A 23,744-nucleotide genomic window follows, 5' to 3' on the forward strand; every position below is an offset into this window, starting at 1 on the left:
TCGGATTTTAAAATAATGTGATGCTCTTCAGTTGTGGGGATTGTTTACATGAGAGTTCAGTAGCACGCTGCCAAAAGTTCTCTAGTCCCATCACCAGGCAACGTTCAAGATCAAAATCCTGGTGGTCGCCACAAGATGGCAGTATTAGTTTTCAATCAAAGCCTTTAATTTGCTTGTGTCCTGGAGACAGAAACTTACAAAATCAGGTGAATGTACTGGAATTTGAGGGTCCCTGGCGAAGTATTCAGGTCACCAACCATTACTTATTGGTCAAAGCTGATCAAGTACCCCTCAAGGTGTTGTACCTCCTTTTTATTGTCAGTGTCCCGGTGGGAGAGAAATTTATTATTTATTGTTTGTGGAATACCTCTGATGGTCCAAAGTTATTTTTTGATATTTTGCTGATTGGGGAAGGTTCTGAATCTTAGCTGGATGGAATAATCAGTCATAGGCTAGTCATAGGTACCACTACAACTCAAATCTTTCCAAGTTTATTCTTCCAAGGGGAAAATCATCTTAATGTCATCATAAAAGCAATGAATTAACTTGATTTTCATTACTGACCACATCTAAATCCAATCTCACCAAAGTGTGACAGCAAGTTGGGGAGGTCAGTTATCCTCAGAGAAAGGCCATAAACATGCACAGGCAAACTGAGCTGACTCTTCTTTGAGTGAGCTCAAGGAGCGAGCATTGGCCTAAACTATCACAAAATAGGGTTACATTCAGCTTGTTGGACCTCTTGTGCAGCATGTATGATGCCTGGAAGAGCAGATGCTTGTTTAAATCCTGGAAACTACGTTGTTCAAATCATGATAGCAAGAGTCACCTCCAAGAGCCGTCTTGCATTCTCCCAGACCATGCAACATTAATAGAAAGTCATGCAAGATTAATAGAAAGTGTCAGTGGAGATTAGGATCTTTTCCCCCATTGCTTCTTAATGAAAAATAAGATTTCTTGTGTCCTTCCAGCATTCGATACTCCCTGATACTTATTACAAAGAAGCAAGTTGTAGGGCTCCCATTATGCATGTCTAATTAAAACTATGCAAAGGGCATATCTATCTCTCTTAAAGACACATGGCTTTAAGCTGGTAATGACAAAGGCCTTTATCATATCCATCTTAATTATGTATTCAGGTAAAAACAAGAGCTGGATTTTTAAAAAAATTTTTATGTCACCAAGTTCAGGTTCATAGTCATTCTGGTGCCATCCAGGATTACATTTTCATATGTTCCAAACTTTAGCTTTCATACCATAATATTGCCTTTTCATTCTGCTGCTTATATTTAGCATTTAGCACTCTCATATGGTATATTTAATAATTTTAAAAAGCTTTCAAATATCCTCTGCCATTTAGCATTAGCTGTGTCCTACATCTTTGGACCATTTGGACCATTTACCAGGAGACAAATGAAGATTTCTTCTCCCACAACCTTAGTAGATGAATTAAAATCTCTACTTTGTGCTGAATATACAGTAAGCCCTCTCTACCCATGAGCTTTGCATCTATGAATTTAATCAATTGTGGATGAAAAATATTTGAGAAGACAGTATATCTGTACTGAGCATGGACAGATTGTTTATTGTCATTATTGCTTGAATAATAGAGTATAACCAATTACATTGCATTTACACGCAGAAGGTGTTATAAGACATGCAGAGACAATTTAAAGTGCATTACTCATCTAGGAAGATGTCATAAGTTATATGCAAACAGCATTTGATTTTTATATAAGGGACTTGATCATCCATGGATTTTGCATCAGAATGGATCCTGGAACCAATCCCTCATGAACAGCAAGGGACAATGGCATAGCATTTTTATTCTCAGGTTAAATTTGCTGTGTTCCAGACTTCACACATTCCAAAAGGAATGTCGACTTGGGTACTCTGTGAATGAAATGCTGGACGCTGTAACCAGTTGTTCATTTGTAGTCATGCCAGACGTTTTCCCCAAGCAGTTCCTACAATCAATAGTCCTATGGTTGTTTAGTCTGAGAATTCAAAACAGTAGATATTTTTAAGTACAGCTAAAAAAATAACCAAAAATTCAAAACAGTGGAGATCTCAAGTACAAGTAAAAAGTATAACAAAAACTTCACTACAATGTAGACCTTGATTTCCATGTAGGTATCTGATAAGGTAAGGCAGAAGCACACAGGTTAGTTGAGAGACCCAGAGACCTAGATGAAGAAGGTCCCACCTTCTCCATGAAGCCAGAATCTGAATTGTAGGACATAACCACCCCTTAGCTAGCTGCATGGAAGAAGAACAAATGCAAGAGAAAGAGAGATGGCCAATCTTCCCAAAGAAAAAGGATTGGTTTAATACTTGCATCAGGTACATGCAAGAGAATTCATGGAAAAAGAGAATAGCCATTAGTATGCACAGTAAATTTAAAGGTACAGTGACTGCTTCTCATAAATGCAGCTTAACCAATTTCTCAGTCTGTGACTAAACAGATTGACATTCAGTTAGGATAATTTCTAAGTTCTCCTCAAGGCCTAAGATCCCATAATTTTATTTTCATAGTATACATTCGGACTTCATTACCAAGTTCATTGTAATGAATGAACTTCTGTGGGACTAAGGGTGGTGGTGCACTCCTGCTCCACTCGTCTAGTGAATGTCATTAGATACTCCCACAATGAGTATCTAATATAGAAATGCTTCTTGGGATGTGGGAAAGTGTATTACTTGCTTTAATTTTTGTTAACAAGGAGATGGAATATACATATAGAAAAATGCAGAGAATATTTTGAAAGTATAAGAAATTAATACTAGTTGCTTATGTGCAAGGGGACTGAGGTCTAGGAGTCTTGGATGGGTGGGGAAAGTTATTTTTTTATTGTAAGCTATCATTTGTCTTCTCTCCACCTTGCTCTTTCTCCTCCAGCCACGCTGGCCTTCTTGCTGTTCTTCCAACATTTCAGACACGTGCTCAATTCCAGGTCTTTTGGACTTGCCATTCTAGTACCTGCAGTCCTCGCCCGCCCCACCCCCGACTCTCATGGTTCACTCCCCCTCTTCATTCAGTGAGGCTCAAACATCACATTATTACCAAAACTGTTGACCGCGCTGCAGACTCTTCTCACACCCTCCTAATGTCTCCTAAGACCCTTAATACCTTGCACCACCTGACATACTGAATCTTTGTATATGAATCCCTTTTGGAACACGGCCTGGTGCATAATAAGTAATCAACAGATATTTATTGAATTAATAAATGTAGCTGTATCAGTTTTATCATGTGCATGAACTACTTTTCCAGTGACAGCAACAGTTAAGGAGTGAATGATGCATTAACTGTAAAGTGTTTGCTATTACAGAAAAAAAAAAAAAAAAAGCCTACATTTCTCAACCTGTAGAGCTTTCCTTAATTGCCACGTACTGGCCTTGGGCAAGTCATTTGACCTGTTTATCAACTGGGGCAATTAATTACTTGGCAGAATTAAGACTAAATGTAGGTGAAAGTGGTTGTGTAACCTGGAGCTATAAAAGTTACCAAAAGCACACAGTTACTTCTGCGCTCGGAGCCTAGAAAACAGTACGTGGTTTCAGCTTGCTCTGCGGTTTAATGAGAAAAGGCTCCGCAGCAGCGCACGGAGAACTACGCTGGCGCTGGGCGTGCCCACTAGCCGCCGTTGCCAGGGTAACCATGGGAGCGTCCCAAGAGCCCGGGCACGCACGCCCTGGCCGCTCCGCTCGACACTCCCTCAGTATTTGCAATAGGTGGAGCGCGGGCCAATCGGAAGAGGCCGCAGGGGCGGGGCCGCAGAGTCCGGGGAGGGCGGTCCCGCGGTCTCCCTCCCCGACTTCCGGGTCGCGGTGTTTGCAGGGAGCGCTTGGTGAATAGCGTCGTTTCCGTTGCCGGCTGTTTGCAGTTGGGGAAACCGAGGCAGCTCCAGCTCCCCCTAGTTCTTCCGTTGCTGTGAGGTGGCCGCTGTTTCTTTTCTCTCATTCTGCGCTGCTTCCGTGCGGCTGCGCCGGGGGCGCACAGGCAGCGCGAGCTCCGCGCCGTCCTGCGGGAGTTGCGCGGGCGCCTGGGCCGGCGGGGCTTTGTGCGCGCCTTCCCCTCCCACTCGCGGCAGCACGCGAGCCGGACTCCGCGGGGCTGCGCAGGGGGCTCGGCGCAGCGACGTCCCGAGGTCTGGGGTGCCGCGGCGCCGCCAGTCTGGCATTTCCTCGGCTGGGCTGTTCTGCTTCTTTTGTCCTGAGGAGCGCGGACCGGATGAATTTAATTTAAAGATACAGATCAGCCGGTCTGTGAGATGCACTGTCTGCACTGCTCTGCGAGGATTTCCAATCTGACAAACCCTCGGGCCCTGTTTCAGAGAGGGAATGTTGAGGGCGGGAAGGAGATGAGCATTTACGTTTTTAAGTATCTGCCCCTCACTTGCATCTCCTCCTCCTCTTCCTTGAGAAACTGAAGTTTCCTTATAAGATCCAGTTTTATCAAGTGTGTAGTGTCCCCCCCCCCCGGGGGGGAGTGTGTGTTTTTAACCTCTTATTAGAATTTCTGCACTTCACCTATAGAATGGAAAATCATGAATTAGCTGGGGTGTGATCTACTCTGCTTTCAACTTGTGTACTTGAGTTTGTAAGCCATTTGTAATGTCTTTATTTGCTGACATCAACTGTGCGACAGCTGTAACAAATTATCCACAAGGGTTTAGAAGTCCTTTTTCCTTATAGAAACAATTCTGTTGTTTGATATAGTGGTTGGGGTCCTCTTGTTCTCGAACTGTTTAGTCCCAGTTTTCAGGGACAAAATAGGAAACTACAAAATATATTATTTGGCAAAAATTGCAGACTGTTCTATTAGCTTCTTTTAAGCCATTAAATAGCTTCACTTGAGTTCTTTTGATTTTTACAATTGATTTTTGCAGTTTTAAAAGTGATAAATTGACCTTTTGGCCAGCTATCATTTAATTAATCTAGGACGTATGGATTACACCTGCTGTTGTTTTCCTAACCAAATTAAACACCATCACCAAATAGACACAGTGGGTTAATAGATTTTAATATAACTTCAGATATGGCAAGTTGGATAAACAAAATTTTGTAGTTTTAGAATTCAAGTGTAAGGTCATTAAGTTTGTCTTATGTATTTTTTTTTTTTTTTTTTTTTTTTTTTTTTTTTTTTGCCTCCAGGAAAAAATGTTTGTTTCTTTGTGGGAGTTCTTCTATGGGCACTTTTTTCGATTTTGGATGAAATGGCTCTTACGACAGATGACTGGAAAATGTGAATTGCAGCGAATTTTTGATACCTATGTAGGTGCACAAAGGACACACAGGATAGGTAATGTTATTCAAAAAGATAAAAAATTAATAAAACTAAATTAATATATTTTAGTTCTCGGGTGATGATGTACTTCTTGTGTATTCTGATTAAGTCAGTTAAACTCATTTTCATGAACTTTGTAATTTCTGAATACTATAAGCTCTCAAATTTTCTTTATAGAAAAATATATATTTATTTATATGTATATTTATAGTTAAGAATTCCATATCCATGCAAAGAAATATCTTTTCTGGCTTCATAAATTTATCAGTTGTTCCTCAGCTTATAGTTACAACCTCTTTTCTGGAGAATTTTTATTTTTAATATTTCTGTAATTCCCTTTGAAACTTTTACACAAATAGTGTGAAGAGTGAGTGCTTCCATCTAGATCCACTTTAATACTTAGCCTCATTCATCAATCTTAATTTCTTACTGTTATTTATGAAAGGACAATAATTAGTTATTCAGTAGTCCCTAGAAAAGGTTATTAGACTCAAAATCTGTACTAATACCATAGCAGTAGTCACTTTTGGTAACTGAACTTGAGACGTGGCTAATCTGAATTGAGATGTGCTGTAACTGTAAAATACACAATGGATTTCAAAGACTTTATATGAAAAAAAGTCTTATTAATAATTGATTATATTGATCATTGAAGTGATAATAGTTCAGAGCCATTGACGTGTACTGAAGTTGTGTTTCTTTTACTGTAATGTGTCTGTGGAACTTTTATAATACATATGTGTCTCACATTGTGGCTTACATTATATTTCTGTTGGACAGTGCTACTCTTTTCAAAATATGTTAGTTTTTCAGTGGCTATTAAAAATACTGCTCCAAAGGAGAACGGAAGAGTGAAAAAGGTGGTTTGAAGTTACTTTTTTAACCTTGGTAAGGAAGACCTGGGAACTGCTGCAGATCAAGATCTCTGTGTTAAATGGAAAGTTGGGAAGTAACCAGGTCCCCTTTTGTGTTGACCAAGTGTCCTTCAAATGAGAAATCAGCCCTGTTAGGTGGGGAGAGTGGGTGTTGGCAGTCTGAATGGGCGTCCAAGACAGCATTGGAAGAGTGACAGAGGCCACCTCAGGGCAGCTAGGTGATTGAAGTTTTAATTACTAGTTCTCTTACAACTCACTGGCTGACTTAAATTATTGTCTGCTCTTTTGATTTGCCCTTTTGATTGCTCAGAAGAACAAAGTACTTCTTGATAAGAAGTCTCTGCAGGCAGCATTTGTTGGTGTTTTCTAGTCTGAGAGCAGAAGATAGGTTAAAAGTCTTTACTTTGTGGTAAAAGCATTTTTCTTGAATTTTTCAGATTGCTGACATTGTTAGTAACTATGCTAGACAGATTTTTTAATAGACCAGCAAAAATGTTCTTGCCATTCTTGACACAGGCCAAGAATGAAGAAGCTATTTTGCTCTTGGGTGAGTAGATGGTTAGCCAGAAAACCTAAAGTCTTTGTCCCTTTGTCTAGATACAGTTCAGTTGCTAGCATCTCGAGCCTTAATGCTTAATTCTTTGAGACTGAGAAAAGAAGAGCAGGTAGTAGAGTGCGCTCTCATTGTGGTCTTCACATGAGTTTCTGGAACCTGAGCTATTCATAGACACTTTGGGGTCTATATGGGAACTAAGACCCTGGGAAAATTAGGTTAGTGTCACCTCTTTCGCTTCGTATGTTGTATTTGGTTGACATTTTTTGAATGAAAGCTACTTCTTTATACTGTAAGAATCAATTTTAAAATGTTTGCTGTATTATTTTTGTGTAAATTATATCTTCTCAAACTGAAAGGAATTCTTTAGTGTTTTGATTTTTTTACTCTGTTTATGGAGTTATTCATAGAAAGCATTGAAGTGATAGCATTCCTTTTTTTTTTTTTCCAGAAAATTCCTTGACATACTCCAAGAATAAGGTAAGATCATATTATGATGATAATTCTAGAAAACAAGAAAATACTATATTTAAAAGAATTCTTCAATTAAGAAATCATTATTTTTAGTGTCCTGTTAGTGTCTTTGCAATAAAGAACATTGAGTGAAATTTTCCCTCTTTAAAAGTAATGTCTGTTTTTAAAACATTTTCTGTTTTGAATGCAAGTGTGTGTGTGTGTGTGTATGTGTTTTAATTCATTTTTATTGTAAACAAATGGGATACATCTTGTTTCTCTGTTTGTACTTGAAGTAGAGGCATACCATTTGTGTAATCATACATCTACCTAGGGCAATAGTTTTTGATTCCTTCTGTTATTCCCCACCCCACCCCTCCCACCCCTCTTATCCCTCTGTAGAGTCCCTCCTTCCTCCATTCTTGCCCCCTTCCCACCCCCTATATGTGTCATAAAAATATGGAACGCTTCACGAATTTGCATGTCATCCTTGCGCAGGGGCCATGCTAATCTTCTCTGTATCGTTCCAATTTTAGTATGTGTGCTGCCAAAGCGAGCCCGTGTGTGTGTGTGTTTTATAAACAAAGATGATATTTGAATAGTTTGTTCTGAGGTAATTTTTGTTTTCCCCCATTTAGTTTGCCTTAAGAGTTGATAGCATTTGGGAAAACAGGGTCTTAGGATAAAGCCTTCTTTGAGACTCTTATTCTCAGGACAAGTTATGTGAGAAAACAAGCAACTTTGACTCAAGAAGTCTTGTGTCACGTACCTGTGTACTTTTTGATTCAAAATAAGCCTTGGCATATAGGAGGTTATGCTATATATTAGCATGTGCTGTATAAGAAACTTATAAAATCTCAGGAGCATAAAGCAGTATGTTATCTCTTGCTCATGTGTCCATGGATTAGCTGGAGCTACTCTTCTTCAAGTTCTTCTTCAAGTTCAGGTCTATTCCATGTGCTTACTCTGGAACCAGGTAGGAGATGCAGTTGGATATCAAGGGAATGCTCTTATAGTGGATCACCAGTGGCCAACCACACAGACGTATTTTAAGTCTCATATGTCATGTCCATTAGCTTCTCATTGGTTAAAATAAGTGCCCAAGCCCAGGTCAAGGAGTGGATAATTACACTATCCCACCACAAGGTCATGGTAGGCAGAAGTGTGTAGTGGGTATATAATTGACTTTCAGGGCAGTGAAAAATTGGGACCAGTATTTCAGTCATATGCTGCGACTTCCCTAAAGTAGTTAAATTATTTGTTATGGCCAAAGATAGAGTTTGAGTCATGTAGACAGTTGTGTGAAAGCCCATTAATAAGATCACAACTAACACTAAACAACAATGAAAGGAATAGAATAGAAAATATAATAAGATTAAATATTATTTTTTGAAATTTTTACTTTAATTACCCATATGTGTGTGCATCTCTATATAGTTCAGATATCCATATGTATGTTTGTACTTAATCATGATGTAAAATGTGTCAGGGTTAAAAAGTGTTGACTTACTGCTGTCTAGTGATATTGACATGAGATAGATTTGCTAGAAACAGAATGGATGTTGTTAAGTATGGAAGAAATCTGTTATGTTCTAGAGAGTGACCTGTAAAGTAAGTGCTTTACTAGTTTAGTTACGGTTTGTTATTTTTTAATTGTCTGTGTAAGAATGAGTAGTAAGAAGAGGAGTCCAGAGTCCTCTTTTGTCATAGATTGTGTTGAGTTTTTTCTTTAATGAGATTGTGGAGTCCAGAAAGCTAGCAAGTTGCTGGTTCAAAAAATCTCTTTGTATCTTATCCACCCATATGGTTCCTTAATTGAACCTTATGATGTAGTTACCCAAAGGAACAATATCATAAATTGTAATAGATGCACTTGGACAAGTGGTTTATTTCTGATATATTAAAAGAGTGTCTCTCAAACTTGAGCATGAGTCAGAATCTTCTGGAGACTTGTTAAAATATAGTTGATTGGACTTCACCTCCAGCATATCTGATTCAGTTTTGATTCCAGTCAGCATGTTCCCAGGTGCTGCTGGTGTATCTGGTCAGGGCCCTGCTTTGAAGACCTTTATATTTATGCTCTTGGGGGAACTGTTTTGCCTCATAACTGCTCTTTGTTTCTCTAAGAAACAGTATGTTCATTTTCCATTGACCTTAAGCAAGTTGTGTTTCAAAATGTCAAAAATTTGGAACTATTTGGATGTTAAACCCTCTAGAATAAATTGTTCTGTGAAATGTGCTTCCTTTCAGATTTGAAATTGCACAGAGTAAAACCATAACTAAGCTGCACTCATAGTCCTCAGCCATCACTCCCAGTTTTGCAGGAGTGTGTCCCTTGACACCCTGTGCCCTGGAGTGTACCAACACCACCATTGCTGTCCATCAGAACTCCACCTGGCCCCTCGTTGCTCTCTGACTTCATTGCTCACTGGTCATTACCCCTGTGCTACTTCTTTTCCAGACGCAAAATTACCTTGCCACAGGACCTTTGTGCCTTGTCTTTCTTCCTGCGGTTAAGAGCTTAACTTACTTCCTCATCCTCAAGTGTTGCTCCCTCTTGATGTTCTCCCTGAGCACTCTCACCACCCGCTGCTCAAAATTAAGCCCCTCAACTCTCCCTGTAGTCTTTCCTTAGTTGTTTCACCTTTTTATTTTTACCTTTTCCATTGTCTCCTGCACAGAAGAACAAAACAAAACCATAACAGTGTTGCTTTTTTGTTTACTGATACATCAGTAGTTCCTGAAACACTGCGGGGGGGGGGGGGGTGCCTCGAACGTAATAAGCTGGAATGTAAAATGACAAAGTAGAAAGTAAATGAAAATTTCCTTTTTTTCCGATAAGAGTCTGTAGCATTTCTTTCATTCGCTTCTTCACTAGTGAGACCCTGGAATTGGGATAGTGTTGTATCTGACAGTGTAACTGTTATCACTGTAATTGATTGTAACATTTTCAGTCTCAGAATTTGTTTTTGAAGTTTATGCATGGTAAAATCATGCCAAGCTTAAGTGCAGTAGTACATGGGATATTACTTTTGAGAACATTGATCAAATCTTTAACTCAGGAACATACCATATGTTCAGTATTCCACCAGGATCTTTGATATATCCAAAAGAAGTAAAGATTGGTATTTATGTCATTGTACATAAGAGAGAAATAGAGACTGGTATCAGATGTAACTATACAGGGGAGTTCAGAGAAGGAAGAGATAAATTGGGACTAGAGCAGTTGGCTGCTCTACGGTAGTAATAGTATTCACTGGCTATTAAAAACTCATTTGGAAAGTAAACATTAAATTTATATTATGATTTTATTTAAAATGTAAATTGCTAATAGTGTACAGGCATTCTGCTAAGAGATTGGTCAACAAATGAATACTTAAAAACTGAACAAAATCACAGGTGCTTTGTTCTTTTGAAGTTTTAAATCTAAGGCAAACTCGTTAATATATATTGGAAGTCTTTATCAATTGAAACATGTAGTGTATGTGTCTCTTTGTATGTGCCATTTACTTTATAGAGAAAAGTTTAATTCTGATTTTAAGGTATCTCTGTTGACCAGATCTACTTTTTTATTGTGTAAAAAGATCTGGTTTTAAATTCTGGTTTCAATTGCTTACCAGTTGTTCTACTTTGTATAGGATACTTATTTTTTTATTTTAAAAACTATTAACACCCACGTGGATTTTTTAGGATTAGAGATTTTAATATGAAATCAATCTTAGGGAATGCCTAATATTGATCATACTAATGATAATGGAATTAAATCAGTATATACTCTAAGAATTTTAGTAGTTTAACGCATTCATGAAAATGACTTTAATCTGTTAAGGCTGGTTCTTGAAGTAGTGATCTCAAAGTATGGTCTTGTTGGGTTGCCAACTGTTCCTCATTGGATATTCTTTGATTGTTAAAAATTTAGTCTCATTGTCTTGTTTTTAGACTAGGGTCTACTTATCTACTAAATATTAAGGACTACTAAAAAAATCTCTAAGTAACTGAAAAACAAATTTTTAAGTAACCTATGGGTCAAAGAAGAATTCACAAAAATATACAAAGAAAATTGAACTGAATAATAAATTCCAATCAGAATTCCAGTGATACTCTTCAGAGAAATAAAAAAGCTGGCATGAAATTCATTTGGAAAAATAAGAGGCCCAGAATAGCTGAAGCAATCCTTGGTGAGAAAAACAAAGCAGAAGGCATCACAGTATCAGACCTTAAGCTATAATACAGACCTAAAATAACAAAAACAGCATGGTATTTGGCACCAAAATAGGCAAGAAGATGAATGGAACAGAATAGAAGACACAGAAACAAACCCATGTAAATAGTTATCTCATACTAGCCAAAGGTACCAAAAACACACTAGAAAAAAAGCCTCTTTAACAACGGTGCTGGGAAAACTGGAATGAAAGTTAACCCGTCTCTCACCCTGCACAAAAGTCAACTCTAAGTAGATCAAAGGCCTAGGAATTAGATCAGAAACCCTGCACAAAGAAGAAAATGTAGGCCCAACACTTGAATATATTGGTTCAGGAACTGACTTCCTTAATAAGACTCCTAAAGTGTAAAAAATAAATAAAAAATCAATAAATAGGATGGGTACAAAAAGCTTCTTCTCAGCAAAGGAAACAATAATGTGAAGAGAAAGCCTACAAAATAGGAGAAAATCTTTGCTTCCTGTACCTCAGAGCATTAATTTCTTGATATACAAAGAACTCAAAAAGCTTAACATCAAAATAACAAGATAACCCAGTCAGTAAATGAGCAAAGGTACTGAATAGTCCCTTCTCAAAAGAAATAAGAATGGTCAACAAATTCAAGAAAAAACATTCAACATCTCTGTAATTAGAGAAATGCAAACTAAAACTACACTGAGATTTCATCTCACTCCAGTCAAGATGGCAATTATCAAGAATATAAGTAACAGTATATGCTGGCAAGGATGTGGGGAAAAGGGAATGCTCAGACGTTGCTGGTGGGACTGCAAATTGGTGCAGCCACTGTGGAAAACAGTATGGAGATTCCTCAGAAAACTTGGAATGGAACCATCATTTGACCCAGTTATCCCACTGTCTGGCATATATCCAAAGGATTAAAAATCAGCATACCACAGTGATGCAACCATATCAATGTTTATAGCAGCACAGTTCACAATAGCTAAGCTATGGAACCAACTTAGATGCCCATCAATAGATGACTGGATAAATAAATTGTGGTATATACACACAATAAAATATTACTCAGCCATAAAAAAAGAATGATTTTATGACATTTGCTGGTAAATGGATAGATCTAGAGACTATCATGCTAAGTTAAATAAGCCAACGGGCAAATGTTTCTGCTGATATGTGGAAGCTAAACACAATAAAGGGAGATGGGGAATAGAAAGCCATTGGATTAGACAAAAGGGAATGACTGGAAGGGAGGGCAGATAGAAATAGGAAAGACAGTAGAGTAAATCTAACTTAATTTTCCCAAGTACACATATGAAAATACCTAAGTGAATCCCACCTTTGTGCCCGTCCACAATGGGGTCCTAATTAGAATAAGATCTATTCCATGCTTATATAATTTTATCAAAATAGATTCTACTGTCATGTGTAACTAAGAAAAACCAATAAAAGTTTTTTGTTTTTTTTTTAAAGAAACGATATATCATCTCATACCTGATAGGATGGCTATGATTAAAAAAAGGTGAAGTATAATAGAAGTTGGCAAGGACGTGGGAAAAAAAATCAAAATTTGTGTAGTTCATCAAAGCAGTTTTTAAAGGCATATCAGTGATCAGTTTTATACTTTGAGAAACTACAAAAAAAAATAAAGCCCAAAGTAAGTAGAAGAAGGGATATTGTTAAATTAAGATGTTAAAAATCAGTGAAACTAGCAAACAAGTTTATCAACAGCTCACAAGTTGATTCTTTAAAAGGATTAATATCATTATATTAATAATCTCTAGCAACTCTGATCAGATAAGAGAAAATGCAGATTACCAATGTTAAGAATTACAGAAGGGGCATCACTCCTGCCTCTGTCATTGAAAGTAAAAGGGGTCCTATGAACCACCTTAGGCCAATGAATGCTGTAGCTTGGTTGAAAGTCCTTGAAAACAGTTTGTCAAACCAACACAAAAAGAAGTAAAAATCAAAATAACCATCTGCCTAGAAAGAGAGTAAATGTATAATTTAGAATTTTTGCACAAATCTCCAATGTGGGCTTCACTAGTGAATTCTTACTGAGTATTTAAGGAAGAATCAATGCCACTATTACACGAAATCCGAAGATATACAGTAGAAACAAACATTTTATGAGACTAGCATAACCCAGATACTGACAAGGATAGTATAATAAATGAGGTTACAGTTCAGTATCCTTCATACGTATATATGCAGAAATCCTTGACAAAACATCAGCAACTTGATTCCAGTAGTGCAGCAAAAGAATAATACATTTATGATTGGGTTTTCAGAAATCAATATAATTTACCATTCCAACAGAGTAAATCAGAAAAATATCAAAATTCCAGTATATATTAGAAAAATTGTTTTAACACCCCATGATTACAAACGCTCAGCTAACCAGGAACAGAAAGATTTCCTCAACCTGTTGAAGGTGACCTATGAAAAACCTGCAGCTAACATGATAGAAGACCTTTGCTCTGCACATTTAATTGAAAAAAAGGACAAGCATGTTTCCTGTCTGTAGTTTTGTTCAGCATCATGCTGGAGATTCTGGGTAGTGCAATAAGCAAGAAAAAGAAATTTAAGACTTGACAGAAAGATGTAAAATGGTATTAACAGATGATAGAGTTTGTGAATTAGAAAAGCCTAAGGAATCTAGAAACTACAAAGCATTATTGATAAATTTGACAGTCTCACAGAACACAGTGTACTATAAGTTAGGAATAAACTTGGACAATAAGTTAAAAAGAATAAGATCACTTGCATTAGCACCAGAAATATAAAATATTCAGGGATCAATTTAAGACTTCTTCCCTCAAACTCTTGGAGAACAGTTTTGAGAAGTAAAATGGAAAGATATGCTATGTTCATTGATTAGAAGATGCAGCATTCTTAAGATGTTAAATCCCAAGTTGATGTATGGATCCAATTCAATTCCAATCAGAATCCCAGCGAGTTTGCAGAAATGGGAGGAACGTATAGTAGACCATATCATCTTCTAAAAGAAGTAAGTTAGAGTACTCACTCTACCTGACTTCAAGACTTTTCTTGGCAAATAGATGAATATAGCAGATGAGAGATGAAGACAGACCACACAAAGAGGTCGTAGAATTTTTAATAAGAATGTCAAAGCAGTTCATTGAGGAAAGAAGTGTCTTTTCAATAAATGGTGCTGGAATAACTGGATGTCAATATCGGGAGAAAACTCTCAATTCCTCTCACTGCTTTTCTTTGATTAAAAACCCAAAACAAAATATGCATATGATAATCATGGGGGAAAATTCAAAACAAATTTGGTTTGCTTTTGCATTGTCATATCTGTTTCATATAATTAGTTAATTGCCTTAAAATGTACTTTTTCGGCTTTGAGGAATTCTTCTCATTCACCTTTCTTTCATATAAATAGGTTTTACAGAAAGCAACACGAGTTATTCAGAGTGAAGTGGACAGATGTGTAGAAGATATAATGAAGGAAAAGAACATTAACCCTGAGAAAGATACCAGGTGTGCTGTTTCCACATTATTCTTTTTTGTTATGCATTTACAGTCTGTGAGGTGTTGAGATCACACATGTTGTGAACCTGCTGAAGGTTTTGTGGAGATAATCTGATTTGACACCAACTTCACTAAATGAACAATTAAGGTCCAGGGAGGTAAGTGATAGACACAGACCCAGGACCTGTATCTCTTGGTTCCTAGTCTATCTGCCTTCTTCAAGGAAGCTCAGCATTGCTTTCCTAAGGCTAAATAAACTTGTTGTGCTTCAGAATTCATCCTCCTCCAGCAGGTTCTCCTGGAGACATTTTTATTTTTATTTTTTTATTTCACAATGCATTTTAATCCCCCCCCCCCCACACTTTGTTAAATTGGTGCCTTATAGTTCAACATACTGACAGGATTTGTTGTTACATTTTTGTACATGCACACAATGTAATTTGGCCAGTATTATTTGGGGACCTTTTGATGTATGAATTGTTGATGGAGAAAGATGGATCAGAATTGATTGTTCTAACTTGGAGAACTAAGGGTTATCGATATCCTTATAGATTAGAGACTTAGGAAAGAGCATGTTTCAGGGAAGATAAACTCTTGTATTTGGGAAAACTGAGATAACCTATCGTGGAACTCTTTTGTTATATATGTATTTGGAAAATTAGGTATGTTGATATCTGTTAGTAGAGATTTGGGAATGTTCGGGGTTGCCCAATGAGTCATGAGAAGAAGAGGGCAGATCCTTGTAACTGCGAAGTGCCATTCTTACTGCATCTTGTCCTCTTTCTAGGCCCTGATTTATCATGTCCTGGGTAATACTTGGCACAGTGTTCAGCATTGAAGGAGGCTGTTGGTACTTCTTGTATTAAACCAATGGCCAGATGCTTCCTAAATCAAAACCCGGGGAATGTACTGCTTTATTGTGCTAAAAAGGTATGACTCTAAATCATGATAATGTTTTCATTTTCAGTTTTAAAATCTGCATGAGGACATGCTTACTACAGATAACTGGTTATAAACAACTCTATTTGGATGTAGAAAATGTAAGGAAAAAGCCATATGATTCTGATAATGTACAGCATGAGAAACTACTCCTGAAGGTAAATTTTTGTTCACTATATTTGGAATTGTTGAATACTGGGAAAGTACATCAGGTATGAGCTGAGTACATCTTTGGGCAGATTCTAGAGACTCGTTTAGCCATCTAGTTTCTTTGCCCCTTGGAAAACTTGATTGTTAGATTTCTTAATATGGAAAGTTTTTGTCAACAATTTTTATAATTTTTTGAAAGCATCATTAAAATATTCAAATGAATTTTATTTTAATAATTTTATTTCAAAATAAATTATAAATTCATAAAGGGAAATCTTTTCAACCAAAAATATAGGTCCACAAGCCCCAGATTTTTCTCTCTACTTTTTATATAAATTGATCATATAAATTTAGCATTTTTTAGCTATTCTGAAATTATGAACATGGATGATCCTTTACAGATTATTAGGTCAGACCTTTTAGAGTATATGGAATGTTAATTGCCAACTAGTCCCACAATAGATTTAAACATTCAGGAAGTAAAATGAAAATTATTTCAAATTTTCCTATTTCTTACTTCTGAAGTGTAAGTACTTAAGGCAAATGAAATGCCAGAATTAAAGAATGTTAGACTAGAGTAAGCTCTACAGATGTCTTGTGTAGCCTCTTTGTTGTAGGGAAGAGGTTTCTAAGGTCCAAAGGAGATGAAGTGATTCGCCGTAGGTACTAGGTTAGGGCCTGGAAGAGAGCTGATTCTTCGGTCCATCTTCTACACCTGTTGTAATTGGATTTTAAAATGGTTTAGATGAAAGAAAAGACATTGCACTTGTAGACAGGAATTTTTTTATAACTACAAGTACCGTGGAAATAAACATTGACAGTATCCAAAAGAGACCTGAGTTTAAAAACAGCCAAATCCTTTTTCCCCCCCCCAGGAGAAGTATAACATATACACTTTACCTATTTGAAAAAGATAAAATAAAACTTGATTTTGTAAAATGAGAGCCATTGTGTTGATTGAAGTTTTGTATTCAAACTGTTTGAAATAGTGCCTGGCACTCACCGAGGATTAGCTGCTATTTCTGTCCTTGTCCCTTGTCATCATTATTTTTTCTTTAATTTCAGATCTTTTCTACATAATACCTTCCCTCTTGAAGGGGTAAGATACAAGTCGTAGGATTCTAGTCCAAGGACTTTTTACCTTTGTGATTCCTTATGAAATTTAGTTCTAGAGGTAAAGGACCAGATGGTGTCAGTGACTTACCATGGCACATGCTCAGCTGAAGAGCTATGGGATCTGAATTGCTCTACCTGTCATCCAAGGACCACCTTCACTAGACTTAACCAGTATTTAATATTTATCCCTCCCACCTTACCCTTATGAAATCAGAATCTCCAAGGTGGAACCCAGAAATGTGATTTTTTTGCTTATTAAATTTTTGAGTACTAGTGGTTTTACACTGCAACTCTGACCATAACACTGACCTTATTATTGGCATAACCAAACTCCTTACCAAATTCCTGGGGAATTGCTAATATGAGCAAAACGTGTATTAGTAATAAAAGTAGGAACAAGAGAAAACCCGATCTAATTATTGGATTTAGCTTCAGAGCCAAAGTCCTGGCCGTCTTTCTAAAGGAATGTCCCAAGTCTGCACATTTTATTTTAGGTAACAGGATGCTCCCTTCATTAGGAGTCCTCTACTTAACAATGCCTGAAATGGTAGCGAAATGGGGGAGAATGCAAGTATTTTTGTTTGATGACTTGTGATATTAAATTTTGAAAGTAAATTACTGTACATTGATTAGTTCATTGGTATCTGATATTTGATAGCTACTTTTAAATTCTCAATTTTAAGGATTATATTTATTTTAAATGAAGTCATATTTTTTCCTTTTAAAACCGAAGATTCATAAGATAGTGATCCTGTAGGTTGGAATGATTGTCAGAATCATTCCTTCATAATCGTCTCCTTCAGACCTATTTCCTTTTCTTGAATTAAGGATTAATCATCCACTGTTCTAATAAAGCCAAGTAAAGGGTACAGGGGCAATGGCCTAATTGTGTGTTCTTAAGCAAGCAATTTACCGATCTGTAAATATGTATTAATTAACAAATAAACACATCTCATCTCAGTGTTTGAGTTTGCTGTATATTATTTGTTACCTTTTCACAATCTATTTAGACCAACTTTTTAAACTGGAATAGATGTTCTACTTTTTAAAGATAACTGAAAAGTTTTCTGAATATAGTCTTTGTTGAACTTATGATTTATAAAGTTGTTTGATTGAAAGTATTCAGTGACTAGTTATATAAGGTATGAGAAGGAAAATGTCCTGGTAAATGAAGAACGTCACTATTGGTAATATGGAAGCATGTTTGTGCAGCTTTGGAATCTTCTAATGCCCACAAAGAAGTTGACGGCGAGAATCTCCAAGCAGTGGGCTGACATTGGTTTCCAGGGTGATGATCCCAAGACAGACTTCAGAGGCATGGGCATACTCGGATTAATCAATCTTGTGTAAGTGAAAATGAACTTTCTTTTCTTCTCTAAATGAAATTTCTTATAATCTTCAGTCTGGTTCAGTTCTAATAAGAATTGGTCTAGGTGTTTCACGCTGTCTCTGAATTTTAATAGCTGTGGTACTAATGTGCTGGCAGCAGTCTGAAGACACTGGGAATACACTGGACACATGTGATTTCTTTACTTACCAGGGGTCCCTCTTCCTTTCTCTTCCTGACCCCCTTTTTATGCCTCTTAAACGATTACATACTTTTTCTTAACTCTTTTTGTCCTCTTGTCTCTTCTTTCTCAGCTCTGATGCCATTAGGGGAGGTATAACTAGGTAAGGGGATGAAGTCTCTTCACGTGTTCTCCACCTGTGACAGCTGATCCAAATCCCTGACTTTCCAGCGCCTACGTGGACTCACGCTTCTTTTTTTTTTTTTTTTAAATACTTAGGATTTGGTTCATGTATGAAATTCCAAAATATGCAACTCAAGTCACAATTAATAGAGAATTACTAAAAAGAAACTGGAAGATTAATTTCCTCCTATAAGGATATGCAGATATACAGATTCTAGTGTTTGGCTCTGTCAGTGAATGTGACTTACCCCAACTATAAAATGTCTAGAATGGGAATTCAAACAAAAAGGTGAAACACTTATTAAACCTGAAATTAAGGTAGATTACATTAATATTGAGAAAAACAGTTCGGTCAGTGGGGATACTGGGAAAACAGAGACCTAGCTGGGCTCAGCAGCACATGCCTATAATCCTAGTAACTCAGGAGGCAGAGGCAGGAGGATTGCAGGTTTGAGGCCAGCATAGGCAACTTAGGCCCTAAGCAACTTAGTGAGCTCCTGTCTTAAAGTAAAAAATATAAAAGGACCAGGAGTATAACTCAGTGGTAAAGTGCCTCTGGCTTCAATCCTCAGTATCAAAAAAAAAAAACCTATGGTAGGATGTCAATGCCTGCAATTTTTTCAATTACCAAAGTACCTAATTTGTTGTAGTACCTAAATTTTAAAAGTATTTAAGTTTTATTGTCTGATTCTTTATAGAGAGAAAGCAGAATAATCTTAGTTTTTTAATTTCCAAAAATGATCAGTTGTACCTTGATAGGTTAGTGTACCTTTCACTAGAATGCTCATGAATTCTTCTTTTAAAAGGGATTTATCAGTACACTAAAATGATAATCAAGAACTATGCAGAACTGTAATGTCTTTTCTTAATAATGGCTATCAAAGTAGTTCTTAAAAACAAGTATAACAAAACCATTTCAAAATTGTGAAACAATTACATACAATAAACTTGATCATGTAAAAGAAAATGATTAGCATTCATCAGAAGAGATTTTAGTTCAGCTTAAAGTATAAATAATTTAATAGGATTTGACTCTAGACTGTGGGAAAGGATTCTGGTAAACCTTTAAGTGATTCATAAATATTTCCACAGTATTTAGAACTACTGTCAATCTATTTGAAAAATGACCAGGATTCACATATATTTGTAATTATTTGATTGCCAGAAATATACTAGAAATGACTGAAAATGTAAATTTGGCTCTAATTCTTCTGTAATGTTGCTTGTTTTCCTGCGTATGGAGCTATGATATTTCAATAACCAAATATACGGTTCAGGAACAGGCAATCTATTAAAATGCCCTTATGTGATATATTATCTTTCAATTTCTTGGCCTTTGGTGTGTGAGCTCCTAAGATATTGTTTGTTTTGCTTTGAAGAATAGTTAGTAATTTGATAAATAACAAGGCTTTAGATATGGAATGGCGAGGCAGCTATAGAAAAAGAGAGGATGCCACCCAGAGTGAATTCAAGGGAGATGGAAGAAACCTAAATAAATCAGGAGGTAGAAATAGCAGAGTAGAAGAATCTGCAAGTAAAGGAAAAAAATCTGTGTTGGTAGGAAGGGAAGAATGGAAGGAGAAGGGGGGAATAAAGTAGGGAATTCAAAATGCAGGTCTTTTATATTCATAGTTTCTCTTGTTGTATATAGATGTTTGTTTTTCATTAGATACCATTTTTTCCGTACAAGGGATTGCACTCGGGTGCTTAGACTCTGAGCTACATTCCCAGCCCATCTTATTTATTTTTTATTTTGAGACAGGAGCTCACTAAGTTGCTTAGGGCCTCACTAAGTTGCTTAGGGCCTTGCTAAGTTGCTGAGTCTGTCTTTGAACTTGCAGTCCTGCGTCAGCCTCCCGAGTCACTGAGATGACAAATGAGCACCACGGGGCCTGGCTTCACCATTAGACGCTTTAAGATAGGGGATAGCTAAATAAATCCAGCAGGAGATTTGAAGTTACTCTATTACAGACTCTATTACAGATACAAACTAGTATCACTTTTACAGTGCTAATGAATGCTTAAATATATGAGGAGTATTGTGCACAATGTGAAGTGTAAACAGTCCAAGAAGGCCATTCTGGAGCTAACTTGGGGATAAAGTAGGAACCTCAGAGCACTTAGGGGAACCGCCCACCAGGCAGGACTTGTTACTGTCTGGGGTTTCTGGTTCTCAAGGAAGACTTGAAAGCCTTGGATGCGCTCTTCCCAAAAAAGTACCCACAGAAAAATCTGTGCAAAATTTAAGGTAGTTCATGGAACCCTCTTCATTCATAACTGAACCTTCCTTAATGGACCTCTAAGTTATCTGCTCCTGGGTTAATGGGTTGAAAATTCAAGCCAGGGAAACAAAATGGAAGTATATGTACAGTGTTGTTCTCAAGAATGAAAATAGAGGGGGAAGATTAAATTAGAAATTTCTATACTTTATGAAAATTCAGTGATTGTATCCTCTAAATTTTAAATAAACCATGGAAGTCAGTTTTTATTTACAACTTAATCTTCATACCCACATCTCGTCGTTTGTGTGTGTGTGTGTCTGTCTGTCCACACAACTAGTGCACTATAAAGTGAGCCAAAGATTGTTGCCTTTATATAGGCCAAAAGGATATATGAACCTATAAATGTGTTCTATTTTTCTCACAAGCCTACTGGCACTTCTGTTTACAGCCAGTATTTTCGTTTATACCATTGATCAAGGAGGGGGTTTGATACAAAAGGAGAATTATTTACTTTTTCTTTTCTGATTGCATTGAAAATGGCATTAAACGATATAGACTTAAGTTGTAGTAGAAAGAATAAGCTTAGATGAAAAGGAGAGTGTCTTAACAAGAACAGAACAGATTAACTCTTTTATAGAAATAGAATAGCAAATCAAATAAAAAGAACGCTATAGTTTTTTTTTTTTTTTTTTTTTTTAAAGTAGGTAGGAAGTCTCCTTTTAGATGATCTGTTTGTTAAAGCAGTTTTGCCAAAGGTCCCTGTCTTATACTAGATAGGCCTGATTCCTTGGCATTCTGGTCATGTTCAGAAACATCTGAATCACTGAAGTGATATGAGCTGGAGGTGGGGACGATGGGTCAACACGAGGACCATCATTTTGACAGTAACAGTGGCTTCTGGATATACTGAGATGGAATAACATATACTTCATTATTCTCCTTCATTTTTTTTCAGGTATTTCAGTGAAAATTACACTAGTGAAGCTCATCAGATTCTTTCCCGCTCAAATCATCCAAAATTAGGGTAAGCTGGATGACATTGAGAAACTAGTCTCTTGCTAAGATGATTGCATGATTAAGTGAATTTGAAGGTAGTTCTTAAAATGAGATTATTTTAAGAAGAAAGATCAGTGGAGGGAAGGGAACGGGGGAGGGAGGAAGATAGGAAAAGGGGAAGTTCTAGAGACTGAATTGGAGCATATTATATTTTATGTTTGTGTAATCATGTCAAAATGAACCCTGATACTGTAACTATAATGAACTAATAAAAAATGAGATTGTCTTAAGAACTTTATAAAAGGCAGGTGTGGTAGTGCACACCTGTAATCCCAGCAGCTTGGGAGGCTGAGGCAGAAGAATTGCAAGTTCAAAGCCAGCCTCAGCAGCTTAGTGGGGCCCTAAGCAACTTAGGGAGACCTTGTCTCAAAATTAAAAAAAAAATAAAAAGGACTGCGGGTGTGTAGTTAAGTGGTTGAGCACCCGTGGGATCAATCCCTGGTATTTAAAAAAAAAAAAAAAAAGAAAGGACTTTATAAAAGATATTGCATGTTACATTCTTTTTAAGTAAAAAGGTAATCTTAAATGAATTTTGTGTGTGTTTCAATATATTTTTATCACAAGATATGATTTAATCTATACAATGAAGATAAGGGCCTTTAGAAAAATTTTTTTCAAATCCAGGCATAGTGGTACATGCCTGATCCCAGCAACTTGGGAGTCTTAGGAAGGAGAATCTCAATTTCAAGACCAGTCTGGGCAACATAATGAGATCCTATCAAGAAAAAGAGGGCGGAGGATGTAGCTCATTGGCAGAGTACTTTCCTAGCATATATGAAGTCCTGGGATTAATCCCCAGAACCAAACACACAAAAAAATTTTTTTTCTCCAAATGGAGTTGAAAATAGAAATGGCTTCAAAATAGGAAAATGGAAAGTAACTTTGAAAATTATAACGTGAAGTGCAAATTGAGGTCAGGTAATGAGTTTTATCATTTTTATATTCTGTTGAAATATAATCTTTGGAAAAAAGATAATACTGTTTGATCATAAAAATAAGTAAATATCCTCGTAATGGAGAAGAAATAACAAATTATTAAGTGTAGTTTAGAAACCAGTAAGATCTGTTGAATGTAATCCTTTTTGTTTAGGATGTCATGGAACGGAGCTTTTTATTTTTTTAGGTTCTACTCAGAAAATCAGTACACTTCAGAAAGAAATTTTTGGAAAATTTTTATTTTTCTTACTTTACAGAGAATGTTCTAAAACCAGTACTGCATTAGAAATGAAACAGTTCTAATTTTGCTAATTTCTTACCTAATTTAAAATTTATTTTATGGGCTATTTGGCTAGCTGGTATAACTGGTGATGTTTCTGACATAGGTATTCTTATGCAATAGTTGGAATCAATCTCACAGAGATGGCTTATAGCTTGCTAAAGAATGAAGCTTTGAAGTCTCATCTCTACAACTGTGTTCCTGGCATACCAACAATGGAACACTTTCACCAGTTTTATTGTGAGTATTAGAATAAGAAAATTAGCTCTAAGAGAATTTTTAAACCATTAGTATGGCATAACATGTATTTTAATCTAATACCTCTATCGAGTATAAAGCTTATGTTTATCATTTTATTTTTTATGATCTTTGAAAGCCAGGAAAGTAATGGAAGATGGTCCCTAAGAGTATTTTGTACTTCACTTTCGTATTTGTTTATTAAAAAAAAAAATCTGCAACATTTTTCACATGTGTACAAATGTAGAATTCATGTAGTTTTTCTGTAGG

At 36.5% G+C, this 23,744-nt stretch overlaps 1 protein-coding gene across 2 annotated transcripts in view; it reads left to right on the plus strand.

Annotated features, from left to right (window-relative positions):
• Positions 1-3,808: 3,808 nt before the first annotated feature.
• The window catches only part of ELMOD2 (ELMO domain containing 2), a 28,359-nt gene continuing 8,423 nt past the window's right edge, over positions 3,809-23,744 (plus strand). For both annotated transcript variants that reach the window (XR_013766232.1, XM_079154028.1), the window contains exons 1-8: positions 3,809-3,939; positions 5,158-5,305; positions 7,170-7,198; positions 14,759-14,856; positions 15,815-15,944; positions 18,265-18,398; positions 21,921-21,989; positions 23,344-23,477. Coding sequence is in view for 1 of the 2 variants with exons in the window: in XM_079154028.1 (XP_079010154.1) it covers positions 5,164-5,305; positions 7,170-7,198; positions 14,759-14,856; positions 15,815-15,944; positions 18,265-18,398; positions 21,921-21,989; positions 23,344-23,477 (736 nt within the window). In the remaining variant the exon portion in view is untranslated. The remainder of the gene's footprint in view (positions 3,940-5,157; positions 5,306-7,169; positions 7,199-14,758; positions 14,857-15,814; positions 15,945-18,264; positions 18,399-21,920; positions 21,990-23,343; positions 23,478-23,744) is intronic.

Source organism: Sciurus vulgaris (genome assembly GCF_902686455.1).
Source record: "Sciurus vulgaris genome assembly, chromosome: 9".
Lineage (NCBI taxonomy): Eukaryota > Metazoa > Chordata > Mammalia > Rodentia > Sciuridae > Sciurus > Sciurus vulgaris.